Source organism: Macaca thibetana, chromosome 5, assembly GCF_024542745.1.
Source record: "Macaca thibetana thibetana isolate TM-01 chromosome 5, ASM2454274v1, whole genome shotgun sequence".
NCBI lineage: Eukaryota > Metazoa > Chordata > Mammalia > Primates > Cercopithecidae > Macaca > Macaca thibetana.
Genome location: NC_065582.1, coordinates 121159751 through 121171844, shown reverse-complemented (window position 1 = coordinate 121171844; position 12094 = coordinate 121159751). Strand labels below are relative to the sequence as shown.

General features: G+C 35.8%; 1 protein-coding gene across 8 annotated transcripts in view; it reads left to right on the top strand.

Annotated features, from left to right (window-relative positions):
- LOC126955127 (UDP-glucuronosyltransferase 2B33) overlaps positions 1-12094 on the top strand; it is a 329416-nt gene that overhangs the window by 123143 nt on the left and 194179 nt on the right. For 2 of the 8 annotated variants that reach the window (XM_050791394.1, XM_050791402.1), the window contains exons 1-2: positions 7695-8447; positions 9739-9887. The exons of 4 other annotated variants lie outside the window; for them this stretch is intronic. In XM_050791394.1, coding sequence (XP_050647351.1) covers positions 7727-8447; positions 9739-9887 — 870 coding nt within the window. In that variant the 5' untranslated portion in view covers positions 7695-7726. Of the gene's footprint in view, positions 1-7694; positions 8448-9738; positions 9888-12094 lie in introns of those variants that run through there. 2 more of the 8 variants (XM_050791392.1, XM_050791393.1) reach the window with 2 other exon arrangements.

Below are 12094 nucleotides of genomic sequence, written 5' to 3'. Positions count from 1 at the left end.
CCACTTTTTGATAGGGTCATTTGTTTTTTTTTCCCTGGTAAATTTGTTTAAGATCTTCGTAGATTCTGAATATTAGCCCTTTGTCATATGGATAGATCACAAAATTTTTTCCCATTCTGTAGGTTGCCTGTTCACTCTGATGATAGTTTCTTTTGCTGTGCAGAAGCTCTTTAGTTTAATTAGATCCCATTTGCCTATTTTGGCTTTTGTTGCTATTGCTTTTGGTGTTTTAGTCATGAAGTCTTTCCCACGCCTATGTCCTAAATAGTATTGCCTAGGTTTTCTTCTAGGATTTTTATGATTTTAAGTCTTATGTTTAAGTCTTTAGTCTGTCTTGAGTTAAATTTGTATAAGATGTAAGGAAGGATTCCAGTTTTAGTTTTCTGCATATGGCTAGCCAGTTTTCCCAGCACCATTTATTAAATAGGGAATGTTTTCCCCATTGCTTGTTTTTTTCAGGTTTGTCAAAGATCAGTTGGTTGTATATGTGTGGTGTTATTTACGAGGCCTCTGTTCTGTTCCATTGGTCTATATATCTGTTTTGATACCAATACCACACTGTTTTGGTTACTGTACAATTGTAATATGGTTTGAAGTCAGGTAGCATGATGCCTCCAGCTTTGTTCCTTTTGCTTAGGTTTGTCTTGGTTCTGCAGGCTCTTTTTTGGTTCCATATGAAGTTTAAAGTAATTTTTCCTTTTTCCAATTCTGGGAAGGAAGTCAATGATAGCTTGATGGCAACAGCATTGAATATATAAATTACTTTGGGCAGTATGGCCATTTTCATGATCCTGACTCTTCCTATCCATGAGCATGGAATGCTTTCCCATTTATTTGTGTCCTGTCTTATTTTCTTAAGCAGTGGTTTGTAGTTCTCCTTGAAGAGGTCGTTCACATCCCTTGTAAGTTGTATTCATAGGTATTTTATTCTCTTTGTATCAATTGTGAATGGGAGTTCACTCATGATTTTGTTCTCTGGTTTTTAAATTATTATTATTATTGGTGTATAGGAATGCTTGTGATTTTTGCACATGGACTTTTATCCTGAGATTTTGCAGAAGTTGCTAATCAGTTTAAGGGGATTTGGGGCTGAGACAGTGGGGTTTCCTTAATATATTATCATGTCATCTGCAGAGACAATTTAAATTCCTCATTTCCTATTTCAATACCCTTTGTTTCTTTATCTTGCCTGATTTCCCTGTCCAGAACTTCCAATACTGTGTTCAATAGAAGTAGTGAGAGAGGGCATACTTCTCTTGCACTGATGTTCAAAGGGAATGCTTCCAGCTTTTGCCCATTAAATATGATACGGGCTGTGGAGTTTGTCATAAGTAGCTCTTATTATTTTGATATATGTTTCATCAATACCTTGTTTATTGAGAGTTGTTAGCATGTTATCAATGGCCTTTTCTGCATCTATTGAGATAATCACGTTGGGTTTTTTTTTTTTTTCCAACTGGTTCTGTTTATGTCATGGATTACTTTTTTTTTATTTTGGTATGTTGAGCCAGCCTTGCATCCCAAGTATGAAGCAAACTTGCTTATGGTGGATAAGCTTTGTGATGTGTTGCTGGGTTTGTGTTGCCAGCATTTTATTTAGGATTTTCACATCCATCTTCATCAGGGATATTCACCGAAATTTCCTTTTCTTTGTTGTGGTTCTGCCAGGTTTTGGTCTCGGGATGATGCTAGCCTCATAAAATGAATTAACAAGGATTCCTTCATTTTCTACATCTGGAATAGTTTCAGAAGGGATGGTACCATCTCCTTTTTGTACCTCTGGTAGAATTCAGCTGTGAATCCATCTGGTCCTGTACTTTTTTTGGTTGGTAAGCTATTAATTACTGCCTCAATTTCAGAACTTGTTTTTTCTTTCTCCTTTCTTGATGCTCTTAGTGGTTTAAATATGAAATATGATGAATTCAGTTGACTATCTTTGATTCTAGTCCATTCGGGAGCTTTAGTGGAGCCCCTTCTGACAACGTGGTAAGACTCCGTCCCTACTAAAAATACAAAAATTACCCAGGCGTGGTAGCACATGCCTGTAATCCCAGGTACTCGGGAGACTGAGGCACAGAATTGCTTGAACCAAGGAGGCAGAGGTTGCAGTGAGCTGAGATCACACCACTGCACTTGGGCCTGTGCTGAAGAGAGCAAAACTCCATCTCAAAAAAAAAAAAAAAAATCTCTCGATGACTACACTTCCAAATTTGGGGGTGGTTCTCTTCTAAGTAAAATGAGGCTATTAAAGTTGATTGGGGTTTTAAATAACATTCTTTGACTTTCTAAGCACCTATTGAAACATATCAGTTGAAGCACAGCTTCCTCTGAAAAAATCAAATGCATTTAGCTTTCTGTGCTAAACATACTTCTCTACACACTCCTCACTATGGACTATCTCTAAAGGTGCCCTTTATTTATTTATTTATTTTTGTTATTATGCTTTAAGTTCTAGGGTACATGTGCACAGCGTGCAGGCTTGTTACATATGTATACATGTGCCATGTTGTTGTGCTGCACACATTAACTCGTCATTTACATTAGGTATATCTCCTAATGCTTTTCCTCCCCTCTAACCCCTCCCCACAATAGGCCCTGGTGTGTGATGTTCCCCTTCCTTTGTCCAAGTGATCTCATTGTTTAATTCCCACCTATGAGTGAGAACATATGGTCTTTGGTTTTCTGTTCTTGTGATAGTTTGCTGAGAATGATGGTTTCCAGCTACCTCTGTGTCACTACAAAGGACACAAACTCATCCTTTTTTATGGCTGTATAGTATTCTGTGGTGTATATGTGCCATATTTTCTTAATCTAGTCTGTCACTGATGGACATTTGGATTGATTCCAAGTCATTGCTATTGTGAATAGTGCCATAATAAACATATGTGTGCATGTGTCTTTATAGCAGCATGATTTATAATCCTTTGGATATACACCAAGTAATGGGATGGCTGGGTCAAATGTTATTTCTAGTTCTAGATCCTTGAGGAATCGCCACACTGTTTCCACAATGGTTGATTTCATTTACAGTCCCACGAACAGTATAAAAGTGTTCCTATTTCTCCACATCCTCTACAGCACCTAATGTTTCCTGACTTTTCAGTGATTGCCATTCTAACTGGTGTGAGATGGTATCTCATTGTGGTTTTGATTTGCATTTCCCTGATGGCGAGTGATGTTGAGCATTTTTTCATGTGTCTGCTGGCTGTATAAATGTCTTCTTTGGAGAAGTGTCTGTGCCTATCCTTTGCCCACTTTTTGATAAGGTTGTTTGTTTTTTTCTCGTAAATTTGTTTGAGTTCTTTGTAGGTTCTGGATATTAGCCCTATGTCAGATGAGTAGATTGCAAAAGTTTTCTCCCATTCTGTAGGTTACCTGTTCACTCTGGTGGTAGTTTCTTTTCTGTGCAGAAGCTCTTTAGTTTAATTAGATCCCATTTGTGAATTATGGCTTCCGTTGCTGTCGCCTTTGGTGTTTTAGACATGAAGTCCTTGCCCATGCCTATGTCCTGAATGGTATTACCTAGGTTTTCTTCTAGGGTTTTTATGGTTTTGGATCTAACAATTTAGGTCTCTAATCCATCTTGAATTAATTTTCATATAAGGAGTAAGGAAAGGATCCAGTTTCAGCTTTCTACTTAAGGGTAGCCAATTTTCCCAGCATCATTTATTAATTGGGAATCCTTTCCCCATTTCTGGTTTTTGTCAGGTTTGTCAAAGTTCAGATAGCTGTAGATGTGTGGTATTATTTCTGAGGGCTCTGTTCCGGTCCATTGGTCTATATCTCTGTTTTGGTACCAGCACCATGCTGTTTTGGTTACTTTAACCTTGTAGTACAGTTTGAAGTCAGATTGCATGATGCCTCCAGCTTTGTTCCTTCGGTATTGTCTTGGCAATACAGCAATACGAGGTCTTTTTTGGTTCCATATGAACTTTAAAGCAGTTTTTTCCAATACTGTGAAGAAAGTCATTGGTAGCTTAATGGGGATGACATTGAATCTATAAATTACCTTGGGCAGCATGGCCATTTTCACAATATTGATACTTCCTATCCATGAGCATGGTATGTTCTTCTATTAGTTTGTGTTCTCTTTTATTTCACTGAGCAGTGATTAGTAGTTTATCCTTGAAGAGATCCTTTGCATCCCTTGTAAGTTGGATTCCTAGGTATGTTATTCTCTTTGAAGCCATTGTGAAGGGGAGTTCATTCATGATTTGGCTCTCTGTTTGTCTGTTACTGGTGTATAAGAATGTTTGTGATTTTTGCACATTGATTTTGTATCCTGAGACTTTGCTGAACTTGCTTAAAAGCTTAGGGAGACTTTGGGTTGAGACAACGGGCTGTTCTAAATGTACAATCATGTCATCTACAAACAGGGACAATTTGACTTCTTCTTTTCCTAACTGAATATTCTTTATTTATTTCTCTTGCCTGATTGTCCTTCCCAGAACTTCCAATACTATGTTGAATAGGAGTGGAGAGAGAGGGCATCCCTGTCTTGTGCCACTTTTCAAAGGGAATGCTTCCAGTTTTTGCCCCTTCAGTATGATATTGGCTGTGGGTTTGTCATAAATAGCTCTTATTATTTTGAGATACGTTCCGTCAATACCGAATTTATTAAGAGTTTTTAGCATGAAGTGCTGTTGAATTTTGTCAAAGGCCTTTCTGCATCTATTGAGATAATCATGTGGTTTTTGTCTTTGGTTCTGTTTATATGCTGGATTGCGTTTATTGATTTGCATACCTTAAACCAGCACTGCATCCCAAGCATGAAGGTCTTGACTTTGCACACCAATATTAGTTGACACATTTGCTTGCTAAAGGAAAATCTTGATTTCGTAACAGTCATTCTTTAAAAGTTGTGTAAGTAAATTTTGATGGTGTATTAAAATCCAAATCCATAGTACGACAGGTAAGACTGCCTAAAGTCTTCATTCCAAATTAACTGTCTTTTGTAATCTCCTGCCCTCAACTTTCTCTGTGATCTATACACATTGGCATGCTCTCCATATGTCCATGACCTTTAATCTTTCTGTTCTTTATTGGAAAATCCCTTCTTGGCCACACACTGCCTAGGTCCAATCAAAGCTTTCATCTTATATCATATGTTACCTGCCTCATTAAGTTTTTCTAATTATTTCATATAGAAGCACTTGTGTTTTTTGTCTGGAACTCTAAACATCCTGTATTGTTCATGTGATTCATATCAAAATAGTCTTTATATTATAGCTATTCAATGTATTATCAGCTAATTAGTGAGTGTCCTCATAGGTAAAGTGATGTAAAATATTTGTTTTCCAAAACCACCTTGTAATTTTGGGCTTTGTGTGGAATGACAGAAAGTGTGTGTATGTTGTGTATGTTTGTATTTTGTGTGAATTAGAAACTTTAAAAAAATCTTCTGTGAAAGAGTGGGTCAATGTATGTGGCCAAGATGACTGACTGAAAGTAGGTAATGTGCATGGCCCTCACAAAGAGGAACAGAAGGGGTGAGTAAATAGAGCCCCTTCAACTGCAATATATATTTTAGAGTTTATCTCATATTAAGTGTTTTCACTAATACAAGGCATACTTCTGAGATGTTGCAGATTTAGTTCTAGAATATTACAATAAAGCAAATATTGCAATGAAGTGAGTCACACAATTTGCTTTGGTTTATAAGGCATAGAAAAAGTTATGCTTACACAATGCTGTAGTGTATTCATACTGCGATAATATTAAGTCTATAAAGTACATACCTTAATTAAAAACACTTAATTGCTAAAGAGTGCTAATGATCATCTGAATCTTCAGTGAGTGCAACTTTTGTTGATGGAGACTTTTGCATCAATGTTGATGGTTGATAACCTTTTATGGTGGTGGCTGCTAGCAGTTGGCATGGCTGTGACAATTTCTTAAAAATAAGACAACAATGGCATTTGCAATATACATTAACCCACTCTTTCACAAAATATTTTTTTTCAGCATGTAACGTTGTCAGATAGCATTTTACCCATTGAGGATCTTCTTTCAGAACTGGAATTAATCCTCTCAAACTCTAATGCTGCTTTATAAAGTAAGTTTAAGTAATATTCTAAATCTCCTGTTGTCATTCAACAATGTTCATAACATCTTCACCAGGAGTAGATTCCATCTCAAGAAACAAGTTTCTTTGCTCTTCCCTAAGAAGTAACTCCTTACTTACTTGTTTTATCATGCGATTTCATCAATTCTGTTACATCATTAAGTTCTACTTCTAATTATAGTTATCTTTCTAGTTTTATTATATTTGCAGTTACTTTATCCGTGGAAGTTTTATTATAGGACCAACAGGTTCATATGCTTACTGTCCAATAATAGTCCGATTACACTGAAACATCAGGTTTGGCAGCAAAGAAGGACTTTAATATTTGCAGGATACTGAGCAAGGAGATGAGAAGAGAATCTCAAATCCAGCTCCTCAAGGAGCTCTGGGCTGGAGGTTTTAAGGAGATCATAGATGGTGATGGACTGAAAAACTGGGGTAATTGATTGGTTAGGGTAATAGGGCCAAAGTTATCAGAGCAAGAAACAACATTATTTGCTGAGTCAGTTCCTTGTGGGGTCCTCTAGATCAGCTGGCATCAGTGAAGTTCCTCAGATCAGCTGGCATCAGTGAGGTCCTTCGGACCTGCTGAGTCAATAGTTTTATCCGTGTGCTGGACCTGAAGGAATATCTCAGAAGGAAAGTTGATCATTTCATAATGCTTAAGTTATTATCTATAGAAGAGTTAAGAGGAACTACAATCTCGTAACAAGGTCTGCATAATTCCACGACAATAGCCAAATAACTATGAGGAAGTGAGTCAGAGAACAAGCAAACCTAATGATTAATGCTGAATGTACTACAAGCTTGATTTACTTTTCTCTTTTTCTCTCTTTATCTTTGATTACCTTAACAAAGTTTATAAAGATAGTGACATTTTCACACTCTCAATATCTTACATGATGGTTGTGAGAATCAACATGTATATGCTACATCATAAATGAACATTTAAAATATTATGCTACATAACAGAAACCAGTCACGAAATACCACATATTGTATGATTCCGTGTATTAAAAATTGTCCAGAATAGGTAAATCTATATAGAGAGAAATTCAATTAGTAATTACCCAGCACAGGGAAAATCCAGAAACTAGAGGTGAAGAGGAAAAGGCTAAAGGCTATAGGACTTATTTTGAGGAGATTTAAGGGTTGTCAAATAGATTGTTGTGGTAGACGCACAGTTCTGTGAATATACTATGAAACATTAAATTTTACACAATAATTGATAAATTGTATGATATTTAAATTATACGTCAACAAATGGTACAAAAATATATGGACCATGTTTCGTCATTTTATCTTTAGTTCTGTGTCAAATGGACTGCAGAAACATGACCTTTCACTGCTACCATTCTGGACACTCTTCTAAAATATATTGCATAAGATAGATGGCATGCCCATACAAGATCCTTGATATTAGCTGAAGGGTAGCACTCATAAACATAAACGGGAAATTAATCACATCTTTGTAAACAGGTCATTTACCTTCATTTGTCTCCTAGCCATCCACATGCTCGAAATGTTGATTTAATGGTATTGTATGTACTTTGAAGTATAATGGTTACATTTTAACTTCTTGGCTAATTTATCTTTGGATATAACCATGAGAAATGACAGAAAGGAACAGCAACTGGAAAACAAGCATTGCATTGCACCAGGATGTCTGTGAAATGGACTTCAGTAATTCTGCTAATACAACTGAGCTTTTACTTTAGCTCTGGGAGTTGTGGAAAGGTGCTGGTGTGGGCGGCAGAATATAGCCTTTGGATGAATATGAAGACAATCCTGGAAGAGCTTGTCCAGAGAGGTCATGAGGTGACTGTCCTGGCATCTTCAGCTTCCATTCTTTTTGATCCCAACAACTCACCCGCTCTTAAAATTGAAGTTTTTCCTACCTCGTTAACTAAAACTGAGTTTGAGAATATCGCCATGCAAGAGGTTAAGAGATGGTCAGAACTTCCAAAAGATACATTTTGGTTATATTTTTCACAAATGCAAGAAATCACATGGAGGTTTGGTGACATAATTAGAAATTTCTGTAAAGATGTAGTTTCAAATAAGAAATTAATGAAGAAACTACAAGAGTCAAGATTTGACGTCGTTTTTGCAGATGCAATTTTTCCTTGTAGTGAGCTGCTGGCTGAGCTATTTAACATACCCCTTGTGTACAGTCTCCGCTTCACTCCTGGTTATGTTTTTGAAAAGCATTGTGGAGGATTTCTTTTCCCTCCCTCCTACGTACCTGTTGTTATGTCAGAATTAAGTGATCAAATGACTTTCATGGAGAGGGTAAAAAATATGATCTATGTGCTTTATTTTGACTTTTATTTCCAAATGCATGACATGAAGAAGTGGGATCAGTTTTACAGTGAAGTTCTAGGTAAGTATTTTTTTTTCAATCTGTAACTTATTTATGTCTTTGAAGCAGAGCTTACATAAAGCTCTAAAGTCAGGGTAGTGGGGTTTTGGTAAGTGAACTTATAAAACGAAAATACAAGATGATCTATCAATCTCACAAATATTATAGAAAAGCTTAAATTACAGAGTCAGATAAAACCCTGTGGCCATGATTCACACAGAAAACCCCAGGAAATCATAAACCTATGTATCAGTGCCTCTAAGACTTTAAGTAATTACACATCTGTTTTACTATACAGTGTTTTACATCTTAAAAACAGTAAAACCCATCAAATAACATCTTACTCAATGCATAGATTTTAAATGAGTAGTTACACATTTTTCTACAACTATCTTTATAACTGACAAAATTATTTTTTCTGTGAAGCTTAGTTTTCTTATTTAGAAATCAAAAGATATTCCCATGTTACCAGAAGTTTTCCTTCACAGTAGAGAGAGAGAATGTCTATATCTCTGATGCAAAAATCATTAAAGATAATTTGAAATGTCTAATGTTTCTATACTCTTTCATTAAAGAATTGGAAACCATTCATTTAAAGTCCAATCATCTTATTGGAATGTGAAGGTTGTTAGGTCTACATAGTTGCTTTTCAAACTATGTCTCTTTATTAAAAGATATAAGACAGATTAAGGTTGAGTACAAATCTTTATTTCAATAATTTCTCAAAAATTTCTAGATATAATTTACAAACATATTTACTTAAAAATAAGATTATTAAGATCTTAGCTTGCATCTAAAAGAGTACAAAGTTTTCATCCATAATCTCCACATAGTCCACAGTTCACTTGAAGAACCAAAGATAAAAGAATTAGCTTAATGAGTGTTATAAACTAGACTATTTCTTAGAAAATTATTTTTATGGGTACAGTAGAATTAATTGAATATGGAGCTCAAAGAGTTGTTTAAATGTCCATATACTACTATTGAAGCTTTAAAAAGAAAAGAAATTGATGTTTAATTATCTGTGGCTTATTTTAATAATTATTTATGATTGTGAGTATACTGATGTGATATTAGAGATGTAGCTTAACCTCACAATTCTCCTACTACTTTGCCTTTCTTATAAATATTCATGGGCAAAATAAAAAATACATAAAATTAAATTATATCTATGAATGAACATATGCATATATTTTTCAAAGCACTGACGCTTTTGCCTATATTTTTGCCTTCATTTTTCTAATCCCTTTCAGAAAATAACCTAATGTAATTATCTTGTGTCATCCACCTTTTCTTTTCTTTTTCTTGTCAGGAAGACCCACTACATTATCTGAGACAATGGGGAAAGCTGACATATGGCTTATTCGAAACTCCTGGAATTTTCAGTTTCCACATCCACTCTTACCAAATGTTGATTTTGTTGGAGGACTCCACTGCAAACCTGCCAAACCCCTACCTAAGGTAAACATACTGTCATTGGTTTTATTTTGTTGACTTTGAATTTTCAGTAGAAATGATTCTATAGTTTTCATTCAGAGTGTTTGACTTACACTGAAAGAAAGATGGGAAGTGGGTGGGGTAAAGCAGATACCAATTAGAACTCATGTATATAGTGATACCATCACACGTATGTGAGTTTTATGAGTGCTACAAATAGAGGGGAATACTAAGGAGACTTCAAAAATAGAGTTGGTTAAATTAAAGTCTTCATTATTTAACACCTAAGAAGGTATTGATCATGCATTCCAATAATATTTACAAAGGGATTAGCACAAAACACAGGTAAGTGCACAATTTTCAGTGAAAATAATGGACACAATTTCTGTCCCCACATACCTTACATTCTACTTCAAAAGATAGAATATGTGCAAGTAATAAAAATTACATAAAAACTATTATCTCAAGGAAAAACCCAATGTCAAGAAAGCATCAGTGGAGATAATAGAAAGTATCCTAGAGTCACTGATTACTACGATGAGAGCTGAACAATGTATAGGAATAAGTAAAAGAATGATGGGGAGAGATAGACAAAGGAAGGAAAGCAGGTAAAGTCATCAGGATAGTTCTCAAGTCCTCAGGTTTAATTTGCAGGGAGAGACTAAGAATCAGATGATGCTGAGAGGCAAATTAGAGCCAGATACATATTAGGAGTTGAAATACTTATTTTAACACTTTTAAAAACTATGAAAAAGAGTTAAGAAAGAAAGCTATATGAAAAGATTCTCTTCTTTAAGAAGAGCTTTCAAGATATTCAATGATTAAATTGCAGGAGGGTCAGAATAAAGAGCCAGCCATTCAGGAAATTTTGCATGGATTCAGGTAACAGATGATGGAGAAGTGGACGAGTATGTTGATAGAAATAATGATACCTACATTTACAAAAATAGTGACAACTTTATATTGTGTTGTGTGAAAAAATATTAACACAGAAAAACACTTGAAGTGTCTCTGGCTTCTAGTCAGTTATTCAGAGATATTGTTTATTTTGCAATTATTATTATTTTGCTATTATTACTAACACTACTAATTACTTAACATGTGCAGGTCACTTGAGATATCATTCTTCATTTAATAGTGCCAGATTTTTCAGTACATCGGCATTATATTATCTTGCAAAGTCGTAGTTGACAGACACCATGTGGACTTGACTAAAAGTAGACTTACCAGTTTTGACAGTAAGATGAGCTATCGGGAGAACCCGTTCCTGATGTTTAACGTGGGTTCTTTTCTATTTCCTAAGTGTCTCGGCTGGGTTGAGAAATAAAGAGAAAGAGTACAAGAGAGAGAAATTTAAAGCTGGGTTTCCGGGGGAGACATCACATGCCGTCAGGATCCGTGATGTTCCCCAGCCTTAAAACCAGCAAGTTTTTATTAGTAATTTTCAAAAGGGGAGGGAGTGCATGAATAGGATGTGGGTCACAGAGATCACATACTTCACAAGGTAATAAAATATCACAAAGCAAATGGACGCACGGTGAAATCACAGGGCCATGAATGAGGTGAAATTAAAATTGCTAATGAAGTTTCGGGCACCCATTATCATTGATAACATCTTATCAGAAAACAGGGTTTGAGAGCAGATAACCTGTCTGACCACAGTTTATTAGGTGAGAATTTTCCTCCACCTAATAAGCCTGGGAGCACTATAGGAGACCAGGGCTTATTTCATCCCTTAGGCTTCGACCATAAAAGACGGAATGCCTTAAAAAGGGGCTGTCTATAGGCTTACCTTCAGGGCGCATTCTTTTCTCAGGGATGTTCCTTGCTCAGAAAAAGAATTCAGCGATATTTCTCCTATTTGCTTATGAAAGAGGAGAAATATAGCTTTATTCCGTCCGGCTTACTGGTGGCCAGTTCAAAGTTACCTCTCTTGTTCCCTGAACATCGCTGTTATCCTGTTCTTTTTTTAAGATGCCCAGATTTCATACTGTTCAAACACACAGGCTCTACAAACAATTTGTGCCATTGACACAATCACAGGGTCCTGAGGCGACATTCATCCTCTTCAGCTTACAAAGAAGATGATAGGACTAAGAAATTAAAGACAAGACAGGCATAGAAAATCACAAGGATATTCATTGGAGAAGTGATAAGTGTCCATGAAATCTTCACAGTTTATGTTCAGAGATTACAGTAAAGACAGGTGTAAGAAATTATAAAAGTATTAA